General features: G+C 42.4%; 1 protein-coding gene across 1 annotated transcript in view; it reads right to left on the reverse strand.

Moving 5' to 3' along the window:
* Positions 1-12,908, reverse strand: part of LOC108687629 (transcription factor Sp9) — a 32,263-nt gene that overhangs the window by 1,420 nt on the left and 17,935 nt on the right. Inside the window, exon 2 of the mRNA XM_018193505.1 lies at positions 12-718. Within this exon, the coding sequence (XP_018048994.1) occupies positions 12-718 (707 nt within the window). The remainder of the gene's footprint in view (positions 1-11; positions 719-12,908) is intronic.

A 12,908-nucleotide genomic window follows, 5' to 3' on the forward strand; every position in this document is an offset into this window, starting at 1 on the left:
TTGATTTGTACGTGTCTTGCAAGAGATTGTGACCAGCCGTCGTAGCTGTGGTTAGCAAATGGTTACCGGCCAGCGCTAGGCTCGTCGAGTAGTCGGCCGAGTAATTGGCCATTTGCGCCGCGTGGACACCGACGCCAACAGTGCTGCTTACGTCTAGCCATCCGCCGGCGGTCGCGGCGCCGTGCACATCCCACCAACCATCGCTCGCTTTAATTCCGCCGTGCGTCGCGCCTGGCATCGCGTTGAACGGCCACGACTCGTACGGATGCCTCCCGTACACCGAGCCCAAAGTCGCGCCTTCGACTTTGCCCAAAAGACTACTCTGATGATGATGTGGATCGCCGGCCGGTTGAGCGCTCGCCGTTCCGGGGAAATACAAGTCGCTACCATATTGCGGTGCGGTCGAGGCGCAAGACGTTACCGGCGCCCTGGCGTAACCACCGGTCGTGCTGCCGGCGCTGCTCGTCGCCGCCGGTCTCTGGCTCACTCCCGTCGTTGTGCACCCACCGCTACCGCCGCCTCCTCCACCTCCGCTGCCACCTCCCCCGCCGCCGGTGGTGTGCTGTGGTGAGCTGCCGCTACTTTGTGGGCTCTTTTTCCAAGGGTGGAAACCTTTGCCTACGGCTGCGTCCGCCAACGGCGGCGGACTTTTACTGCTTAGTTTGTTGCATTGCGCCGCCAGCATGGCCAAAGGCGTGCCTCGTAATCCTGGATGATCCTGTAACATCATCATAAAATCTATCCTTATTTTTTGATCCATACTTTGCTGCGAAAGAAAAGATTTGCTTATCAATATCTTTTGACATTTTTATCTTAGGGCATATATTGTCATACGACGCGATGTATGATTCACATTTCAATCTTATATTCCGTTGCCTTTACACTCGATTTATATTTATAAAAAATTATAAATACGACACATTTTCTTTATTAAGGACATCTAACAAATGTTTACGGACATGCACGACCTCGATTTACAATGTGCTAACTGAACAATGCTCGCGCATGCATTACCAGTTCTTTTCAGAATTTTTAACATCGGAAATGCTCGTTATGAAGCAATCTCGTCGTACGATTACGCAAATCGGTAATAACAACTCTGGAGCGAATTACGTATCACGCGTATCGATTCACGGGACTATCAAGATACTTTTTCGTGCTAGCACGGTTCGTAATATCGAAATCTGGCGGTCGATGGACGCCCATAATCGCCCCATCGCGTCTAAATCGATCTAAAAAGAAGCCTCGGTTTGGGCCCAGATCCTCCAAGGAGAGAGAAAGAGGAAAGTCTTCCCCTAAGGGCGTATAATGACACTAAATTGCCGTTCCTATCCTAGAAGAGATTCAAGATTAGTCGCTGAAAGTAATGAGACCCGGATAGACCAATCGCTCTACCTAGACCGCTTTCATGCAAATTGTTCTCGAATCAAGCACAAGGTCGATGTACGATTTCCATGATACCATATTAAGCGATCCAAAATAACGTGGGAAAATGTTATGATCTTGGAAACAATAAATACGTAGAACATCAGGATCAAATAGCTTAGATATCACGTAAATAATATGACCAACAACGAGATAAGAATTATAATTTGTAATACAAACGTGATGAGAACTTTCGATGCAAATTGAGTAAATTCAATAACGACATAATTTGTGTGTGAATCTCTTAGCAAATTTCAATAAGCCTCCCAATTCTGAGAAATTTGCGGAGCAATCATGTTCTTTCGCGCATACGTGGCGCGAGGAATTAGAGGGAGCACAATTTGTGTGCGAGCTAAAAATTAGAGCGGCAGAAGCTGAAACTTTAGATAACGAACTTCATCAAAAGCAACTCCATGCAAATCGCTCGCGGGGTTAGCGCGGAGGTGAAAGGACAAGGAGAGTGTCGGCGGCTACCGAAGGGCCGGAGGCTGAAGAGGAGAGGTCCCGAAACGGATTTGGACGTGGAGAGGTAAAAGCGAGAGGGTCCGCGGAAGCGGCAGGAAATTAAGGTCTGGAGGGCCGCGCGGCCATTAGCAGCCGGCGCCATGGAGGCGACACGCCCCCACGTGGATTCAACCTTGCGCCAGCAACACCGGCGAAAGACAACGAACGCGCGCACCCTTCCCAGGATGAAAGCGACGTGAGAGAGAGCGAGAGGTGAAAAAGCGGGGGGAGAGGGGGGGGGGAGAGAGAGAAAGGAAAAACGGAGGAGTCGCAACCGCACTGCGCTCGATCTATTCTCCGAAGAGATCCAGAGTTCTGCTCGGTTGCCCTGATCATTCATCAACGTGTACAACAAATGTCCTGCTCATATTTCTTCGCAGTAACATGACACATTGTTGTATATGATCGTTATTTAGGATATGCTCGTATATGAACACCGATTCAAGGCTTTCCGAGTGATTTACAATGTCGTTATTTTTAACTCAAAAGTAATAATAAAATAACTAAGTGTTAAGTGTGGATAAAAAGAATTTATATCTCAAGGACGTTACAAATCGAACGAAATATCTGTAATTTATGCTTGAACGATGAAATGTCGGAAAGTATCGAGAGTTATTATTCCGAGAAATCTCCAAATGCAGGGTGATTGCTCCCCGTTACAATGCTCTCGACGAATGGGAGCGCTCGTTGACGCGGAGGTCGTAGAGGGTGACGACTGGCACGAGAGAACCGCGGAGGGTTGAAAGGACGAAATCGTCTCTCCCGCTTTTACGTCAAGAGGGAGGCGGAAGGTTTAGCACGGCGGAGATCGCAACGGGGTTGAGTGTCTCTCCGCCGGTGTACGAGCCACGCCCTCTTCAAGCTCGATGAGTGCAGGTTGTAGGCAGGCCACGTATCGATCCGCCGGGACAATATGACAGTGGCCTGCGGAGACAACGACGTCCCTCGATCAGCTCCCTCCACACAATCTCCACCGCTAAACCCTACGCGTGGATACACGCCCTCCATGGCGCGTCGCGCGCGTACACGTTAACCATCTCACAATCACGATTCGCAGCTATTTTATTATCTTTTGTTTTGCTATTTCTTGCAGATATCTTCATAGTGAAGTAAGTTTTGAATTATTAACCTCAAGTTCAAAATAATTGCAAGAGATTCGACTAAATAATGGTCAGCGGAAGTGCGATGATCGCGTAGGTAGGTAAAAAAGTGCGTAGTACAAAATTGACGGAGCGTAAAGAGTGCCAAACTACTCGGCATCGGTGAGGCCCAGGTCCCTCGCACCCTCCTGTCGGCACGGTTAAAAGGGAGCCGACGTGAAATGGGCACCGGTAGGATCCTTTGTTTTAGCCGCGTGACGTCACGCCCCTCGTAGCCAGCTAGGACTAATAATGCCCGAAGCTACGCCGCGCATAAATTAAAACGAAGAATCCTCGCTTGTCTCGCCTCGTCCCGTCTGCATCGGCTCGGATCTTTTTCCAAGAACTCATTCGCGTCGACGCATCGCGCGATTGCTTTCCGACTGGTCAGACCTCGAACGTGCCAGGAAGTATCGACCACCGAGATCGTTAACGAGATCGGTCACTCGACACCCGATGCAACGCGGCGCCGGATGGCGGAAAATAAAGCGGAAACGCTGGCGATCGTTCGAGCACGAGCCACGTGACAGCTGAATGCGAGGGAGGTAAAAGACCCGACAGCGAGGGTGCGAAGCAACAAACCGTGGGGTGTCTACCGGTCGAGCTTCGTGGCGAACCGCATCCGACGTCCGTGTCAAACTTTTATTCCCCTTTCAGCCTGAGGAGAACCCTCGTTCGCACATCAGGCGAGACATGCGTACTTCGACGATCAGTACTTTATGCATACACGCTAACGAAATCCTAAATATCGAGAATTCTACAGTAAAGATACAAATAATTCTCCTCTCTTTTAAATATAGGACGAAAGAATTTTTCTTTTCTAAAGGCAAGAAGACATTTCTTTTATTTACAAATTTTAATTTGTACTTTTTCAACTAGAACACAAGTCCTTTAAGAAACGACTTAGAAATTTATTTCTGCTATCAAGTCGTTGTCAACGAATTAGTCGGATAGAGACAATTAAACGAACAAACGAAGCCGCGGAAAAAGGATTGCTTCGTGTTCCTTAATGGAGCGCCGCGCAAAATTAGTCGGCGCTCTTTTCTGCTTTCGGTGTAAAAAATGTCGGTCGTTCTTGAGAGCCATTGACCGCGATCTCCAAACACCTGCCAAGCCGGCATGGTCGAGTTTCTGATTGGATCCACCTGCATTGAGCAGCCCCCAGCCAGTAGTATTGACTAACTACATCATCAAGGCCTTTGCGTATTTTAATTTCTGATTTTGTATGTTTAACTGAATCACACTGGTCGTTATTTCTCTTTATACCATACATATAGTTTTTTTTATCCCTTTACCATCTTTATACAGACCGTCCAAAACGATTTAATTACGATACTATCTTATTTCATTGTGAAGATAAATATTAATATATGCTAATGTTGGAAAAATTATTTCTTCTAAGTCAATATCTAATAAAACATAATATATATTTAAGAATAATTGTTTATATTTTGAAATATATTATGATTTCAAGGTATTTCAGGAAAGAACCTGAATTAATTCTAAAATATAATCCATTCGTATTTGTCATTTAACAGTGGTTTATTTCGTGCTACGAAAGAACCTGGCAACAATTATTCACAAAGTACGTATAACATCGTAGATAAGTAATGTAACTGTTATTACCATGCAAATTGTAACGTGTTACAGATACGGTGTATACCATCGAATTATAATTTAAAATGGTATTATTACTTCTGCCTCGAACGATCTCGTTGGCATTCTCTTTACAATCTCGATACGCTTACGCGGACACGCAAAACATTCCGCGAGGAAAGAAACATACCTAGATCGAGCGGTCGAATTGTTGAACGCGATTTCCATAGCGCACTAATTACCCGTCCAGGTACAACACGAGCGAAAATGTAGCGGGCGGCACGGAATGCCGTTAAACGTGGCCAGGTCTTCGTCAGGTCACGTCGGAGCACGTTGGGTAAGTACGTCAACGAAGGGTTATGCGAGCCAAGCCTTCTCTTGGCGAGGAGAGCGATGCCAGCGATAATGCGAATGCGGGTTACTTCGAATGCTAATTATTTGTTTATCAGCCTCCGCATGCAACCACACCGGCACGCAGTCAGTGTCCCGATAAGAAGTAGTGCCCCTTGAAGCTGTTGCGCGCTAAGGTTATATATGCTCGACTTCGGCCTCGCAGATAATTGCGGCGATTATAAAAACGTTCGCTTTGCCTCGCTCGTCTTTCTCGTTATCGGGCTAGCTGTCGACTTCGATATACTTGTTTCCTATATCGTTTCCTACGTAGTTTCATGGCTTCCTGCCTTCCTTTTTCTCTCTTTTTCTCCATACTTTGTCCTTTATTCTTCGCGGTTATCTTGAAATGTAAATTTAGACTTGATACGCATGATTGGGTTCAAAGTATTAAATATATATTTATACAATGAGGGACGACATAAAAGTATTAAGAACACAAAGTTTAGCTAATAGCAGAAATTTCTAATTTGCTGTAATGTTGCGTGACTGCGTAAAACTGCACGTTATGATGATAGCTCGTGAGCTGAAAAAAAAAAGAAATAAAAAACTTTTTCCCGTTGGTTACAAGACGCGTTATCTGAGCAACCTCATTGCATTTATAAAGTTAATTGTATGATAGTACTATCCACGTAACGTCCATATAGGTCATGCAATATTGTGCAAATTCTGCGCAAAATGTGTTGAACAGAAGTGAATTCAACGTGGATATTATGTCGCGAGAGATGAATTTTCAAATCATGCAGTTCGTACAATGTTCGAACAACGTCAAGTGTACTCTCTTGTAATATTTTCTCGCGGTTCTTTTTTTCCCTGCCTAGTTGTGAAAATAATCTTTTCACGTTGGCGACTGGCACCTCGTTTTCCTTCCTCATTTCTCCGGCTTCGCGAACAGGACCCTACGATCGACCGGTAGCGATGAAACGAAATTGTATATTCGCACGCAACACGACTGCCATTTATATACGCGGGAGAGAAGCTAGCCGCGAGGTCGTCGGTCCTCCTTTCGACAAAATGGCGCTGCTTTTCTTGCTCGTCGGTATCTCTCTTTTAATCTCACGCGCGACACTGACCGCGTCCCCAACAAATGGATTTTTAACTCGTTCCATCTAAGCGATCCGAGATCCACCCAACGGCGGACGTCGCGTCAGTGGCGATCAACTTGCCGTAGACGAGCGATATATCGCGCCTAAGCATCAACGACTGCGATCATTAACGAGATATTATGGTTATAATAATATAGGCTCGAATGCTCGAGGGATTTAAATAAATTCCACTAATTCTGTAAAATAGAATTCTAATCTATCTGCAAATGGAAAAACGTAGAGGCTCTTAAGTAAGAGACTGCATACAACAAAAAGTAGAGAGAACAGATAATATAGAACAAGGAACAGTTCAATACCAACACATAAAATGTAATGCATTAACAAAGAATAGCGTTGTTCCTCAGAACTGTTCCTCTATTCTGTATTATATTTCATATGTTAATATTGAATTGTTTAGAAATTCTTGTTACCTGTATTCTATTCACTGTTTCCTGTTTCTCCTATTCCTTTTATTTTACACAGCCCCTAAAAATTCTGGTCACAAGATAAAATATGATGACTCTGCATTGCAAAGTATCTCAGTAAGATATACGTGGTTCATCCTACTTAGACTTTGTAATACATAGCCATTATCACTATTTATCTCATGAAAAGACTAGTGTGCAGCTCTTTTTTTTTAAATTTCTAAGAAAATGTTTCACGGTTTCAGTGTTTCGATTCGCGTTACACCTTAATGTCACGTAATTGTCACCTTAATCGCACGGTGCAAGATGCGTTTATTAATTCTGGAAATCAAATGAAAGAGAATTAAGTAATACATCTGATCTACCTGTCGTATCGTTCGCTCATAAATAATTATTAGCAAATTAAATTACACGCGATAAATTTTTCAGAATATTAGGAAACGCAAGAACCGAGAGCGCGGGAGAGAAGAAAAAGAGGAGATTTTCTGCAAAGGACGGGATTAATAATCTTATTCATGAGTGACCGCAGGCCGGCGCCGAACAGCGCCGCACTGTGACGGAACCTCCGTTAGTTCCCACTGAAGTCGAGCTACCTGTTATCCTCTGCCTGCTAAATTATGTTTTTTAATTAAATCCATCGTAAAGGAGCGGCTCGCCTGTATATCTCGCTCGCCGCCCTTCTCGGCCCGGTCATCTCCTATTCCCCTCTCACACGCCGCGTTACGAAAGAGCCGATCGTATGTCCGAGAGTGTCTACGTCGGGTAACCGTGGCTCGAGGCCAAAACAGGGAGCTATCCAAATTTATTCGGCTATCCTATAGCCCGAGAGGCATCTCCTACTTCGCCTCCTTTTTGCTCCTCCTTTCGACCATATCGAATTTTTTTTTTATCATGAACCCTCGACAAATTTCAAATCGCCCTTGGATCAAATGATTTCCGGGTAAAAATGTAAATCGGGTTCAATGTTTAGGATATATCTCTCTATTTGATATATTTCGTGATAAATTTTCTTTGTCAATCATTCATTAATCTCTCTTTATATAAATAAGACTGATCATCAATCATTGTGTTCACGTAAGTAAAGTACAACTAGCAAACTTTCAGTTGGAGATTAAAGAGAGCACCAAGCTGTTCGTTAGGCAAACAGTGAAAAAGAAGCGTATGGAAATAAGGGCAGAAGAAGAACTACCAATTCATTAGCTCTCATAAATCCGTCGCCCCCGCTGGCGTTGAATATTAAGCGGACATTACGTGGTCCGGTTATAACTCGCAGCCAGTTAACACCGATATCATTCTCCCGACCTTCCACACTCCAATGCATGATTATTCCAATGCATTTCCGAATAAAAATCTTCGAGTACGAGAAGTCTTGTCGCAAGGTCGACGGCCAAATGCTCGGTAACGCGGTTCATGACAAAAATCACTTCGTATTTCAAACTTACGCCTTCATTAGGCTAATGAGGAGGGGAAGGGGAGGGCGTAAATCTTGAGAGATACATCGCTTGCGCGCGTGCGTACGCAGTTGAGGATACACTTCCAGAATGCCCTCGTCGAGGGACGACGGAAGCGGCTGCACATTTGCATAGAGTAATTTAGTGCTACATAAAATTCCGCAGCCAATTAGCGCCGGAGTGTCCGATCTATCGCCTGGCTAGCCGTTTCACCGCATTTGCTCGCCGCGAAACGCTTCTAATTTTGGAAGACCTCCTTAAGAGTGGTAACCTTTATTAAAAACCCGCGCTTCTTCACGCAAGTTTTATCATTTTATATGAATTTTATTGTCAGGCGAATGGTCTGCTCGCACTGCTTTTACATCTCGGATTAATATTCGGGCCCACCCATACTAATTCTTATTCGCGGAAAAGTTTTTATTATTTAAATAAAAACCGTAATGCGATGTATCTTGTCTGAAATTGTCATCACAGACTGAAAATGTCATATACGAATATGATATGCATAAACTATTAAAAATACATTATATCTGTTATCACATTGTTAAATTTGTAGTATCAAATTTAATTTAATGTGAGTCGTCACTGCTCCTACTCACTCATATCATTATTTTATACTAAAACAATGGTTATATTTGACACTATACAATGCCATTTTTACACGATGTAGTATCAAATTTAATTATCATTTTAGTAAAAAATAACGATATATTTAGACACTATAGATTTAACAATATAGCATAGTGTACTTTTTGTTTCTGTCTTATTAACACTAAAAATTTCTTTTTTGGAAAAGAAGTGAATAAATTAGTATGAAATGAAAATTAAGAATGTTATGAAAAATCAATTTTTCATCAGTATAAAAGATGTTATTGTAATTATTGTAAAATCAAAAAATTTCAGAATTTTCTTTTTTCTATTATATATAATATTAATTTAAAAAATAGAAACACTCAATGATTGTTTCTTATACACGACTCTACTTTTAGTGTTAAAGATCTTTTGCTATTACCTGATGCTGCTTACAATAAATCAGAATATAATATATTTTCTCAGATACACACATAGAGAAAGAGTTTGGCTATTTAAATAGTTAAGCTTCATTTATTATCTAATATTTCTTACAATCTATAAGATATTACTGCGAAACAGGCAAGTACATCACTCATTGATTCGTAGTTCCACAAAATCAGAAGCTATTCATAATCCTAGGTCTCGATAAAGCTCACCGAAGTTTCGCACGGAAACGGATTAAGCTTGGAAAACGCAAAACGTTGTATGTCGGAAGCCGTGCATTAGCATATAGACGGAGTTGCCTCCTGGCGATGGTGTTGGGTTGGTAGTCACGAGGGGCTCTTATTTATTAACGATGTATTCTTCACCGCTACGTCGTATTTGCTCACTTTGTTCTCGTTAACCCTTTCCACCTTCCTCGGCCGTGAGGTCCGCGCGAAACTACTTGACTAAATAAAACCAATTTGACTGATATAGGGTAGAAGCGTATGCGGTAGCCGTCAAAGAATGACTAAGCTGGACAGGTTGATTAACTCACTGATGCACTATTCAATTTCGATCTGATATCTGAAAATTTCATATAATAAGATGCGATGCAATGACGAAGCTCTTTAACAAAATTATTCAAGTAATTGAAATAAGAAGAGAATTTATACTCTTAAAAACAGCATTCATAACCACAAGAAATAGAAATTTATGTAATTATTAATAATTTTTTCTAATTATATACAGAGATGTGAGAGAGAGAGAGAGAGAGAGAGAGAGAGAGAGAGAGAGAGAGAGAGAGAGAGAGAGAGAGAGAGAGAGATGAGACAGAGGGAAAGATTTATATACCACTGAAATGGCAAAATATTATTTTACATCCGCTTATTCTCCCTCATACAATTTATGCTTTCCTAAATGTTCATTCAGTTATTTATACGTGTTACAAATTGCATTAGCTGTGTCTGATCAATCGCATCGTAAAGGGCGTATTATAATTTCAAAAATACTGATCACGGATTCTTGCCTAGTATTCTGAAAGGATACTCGATGTTTTGGAGCGTTTAATAAATTTCTCTATCTAAGCGTTTCCATTCTCGAAGACGTTCACAGCTGTTTATAACTCGCGGGAACTTGTAAGCGACAATAATTTCCGAACAGTACTTTGGGCTCGGCCCTCCGTATTATGACGCGTGAAAGGTGCGCAGTCGTAAGCGCACGCCTTTATCAACCGTTTCAGGTAGACCAGACCACGGTCTATCTCTCGATCGTTTCGCCCTCCTAGACGTGTCTACCGAAAAACCTCCCCGTCCTCGTATATTCCGAATTTTATAGCTGTAGCTACACGGTGGTCCCGGTCGGCGGCTTTCTTTCAATTACGAAAGTTCCACGTAGAATCGACGTGTAAATAGCGTCGAGGTTGGATTGCTTGGCAGAATCATAGGTCGATAAATTAGGCCTGTATTAGCATTTAAACGATGGAGCGGTCCATCGACGATCTCGATTACTGCAAAAATCGCGAAACGAGAAGAGAAAAGACGGCTGTGCCATCTCCCGCCATCATCGAAAGATCTCGTCTCATCGCTCGTCCTTCGTTTCATTGAGAAAAGAAAAACAAGAACAAAAATTATCATCATTTTGATTTCAACCATCAAATTGCTTTTTCTCTTTAAAATGTTCGTGTTATATATAGACAATTTGTTCAGAAATAACTTTCGCTTGATAAGATAGTTAGACATTTTCAATTATTGCGCATTTACAACGAGGAAACGTGATACTTTGCATAAGCGATAAAGTATTTATAACTTTAACAGTAATACATAACAGAAACATGTTGAAACGTCAACAGTAATAACTTTCTAGTATAATAACGAATAGACGAAGGCCAAGCGTGTATTTATTAATATTTGATAGCTATCGTGTCCATGAGAACACGCCGAAGTAATTACGGGATTACTCGCTCTCCCACATTCACGCTACGAATTGAATTTCGATGACAAACTTTAAATAATTCATGGAAAAACGTGTACGAAGTTGTCGAGATCATGTTTGTGCTCGCGCCGTGTTCAAAGCACGCGGATAAAGCATACGTTGTGAAATCAGATTGAAAGATTCGTGTGATTCTTGTCGCTTTTATCTCTGCGACGTACATGTGATTACCTTTCTTGCAACTTGGTCCATGAGACAGATAAGATTGAAGAGACAAAAGCCGGTATTTATAGTTTATTCTTATATTTGAGATTGTCTTAATTATGATCTTAAAATATCATAAATCAATCAGAGATCTCTATTAGCATCTTAAAACATTATCTAAAAGGGGATGCTGGAATAATCAAATTATCGACATTACAGTCGTATAAAAAATTCTCCAAATTGACTCAACGGAATCAAAAATTCTTTTACTACTAAAGTAACTTTTTTCCGATTTTAGTATAAAGTCCATGCGTCACTTCCTAATTTTGCATCTACTTTAATTCTAGAAGGATTTTTGACTCCGTTCGATCAATTCGGAGATTTTTATACGATTGTAATGATTACTCCATTGCAGTATCCCCTTAAGGTCTTAAAATAAAAATGAATTAACCAACCTATGATTGCTTATAACATCTTAAGACTGTACTTAAGTTGGTCTCAAATATAAGATTCGACTATGCATACCAAGCCAAACGCTCTCCTGAAGATCAGGAGACACACACGCCGCTCCTGTATCATCTGCTCTCAAGTGATATTATTTATCCGGGGCATTTCCGAAACGATCACCAATACGAAGGTAGCGTTTGGAGGACGACGTCGTAATATAGTCGCAGAGACGTTTTATGAGACGCAAAAAAGCTGGCTAAACGTACGGCGCTTGAATGAGACGACCAAAGATGCAGCGCGCGAGCTGATAAATTTACGCCAGGCGGCTCGCTTATGATCGCCGTAAGTGGCCTTTTACGATGCAAGGTTACATTTGGTTACATTGAAGCACGGAATAAACGTCCGATGCGCGGCTCTTGCGCAGAAATCACGAGCGGAATAATTTCGTGGAACGGGAGCATCTACTGCCATCGTCGTATCGCGAGGCTCGCGCGGGTCTGCACCTGCAAATATTTACGTTCACTTAAAAAGTCATAAAGACCCGACGCTTCGGTAAATCTACGTAGCGCGCTTTTCAGAGTGATAACGAGTGCCGCGAATGATACGATCGCTAGCCTTGAGAACGATTCGCATCGGCACTGTGAAATCGAGCTGCGATGACAGGTCGCCATTCCCGCAGAGATCTCACGCATAACACACACACACACACACAAAAGTCGCACGGCGGCAGGTTTTACAGCATTCTACATGCAATTTAAGTGATACTAGCGATGGACGTATTTGCGCGCAGTTTTTGGTAGAACGACTTAAAAACATCCTCACGCGATAATGTTATTTTAATGTTAATATATATCCCTCAATATAACTTTATTACACGCAGAATTCGTTTTCTTTATATCTTTTTTTACGGTCCAATGAATTTAAATCGATATAATGCAAGAAGTTTCAGAATGCTTGAATAAGTAGCATTTCGCGAATCGTGATACGATCGGTCGGTGGATTAGCGAATGTCAGGGTTCGGTGCACCTGCATCGTTGTAATCGTTCCTCGATGCGAGAGAGATTGGCGTCTAATCGCGGCCACCGAAGTGGCATTTGGACCACGGTGGATACGACAAGATCGTTGGCGAAATAACATGCGACCGGTCGGCGTGGCGATCCTCCCCGCATGCACTTTAATCGTCAGCTTATCATGGTCGTTCGGTAGGATAAACAAAAGCGCCGCTTCGAGTCGACGAGGTAATTTAGCGGCGGACGACTCTCTCTCTCTCTCTCTCTCTCTCTCTCTCTCTCTCTCTCTCTCTCTCTCTCTCTCTCT

Source organism: Atta colombica, unplaced genomic scaffold (assembly GCF_001594045.1).
Source record: "Atta colombica isolate Treedump-2 unplaced genomic scaffold, Acol1.0 scaffold210, whole genome shotgun sequence".
NCBI lineage: Eukaryota > Metazoa > Arthropoda > Insecta > Hymenoptera > Formicidae > Atta > Atta colombica.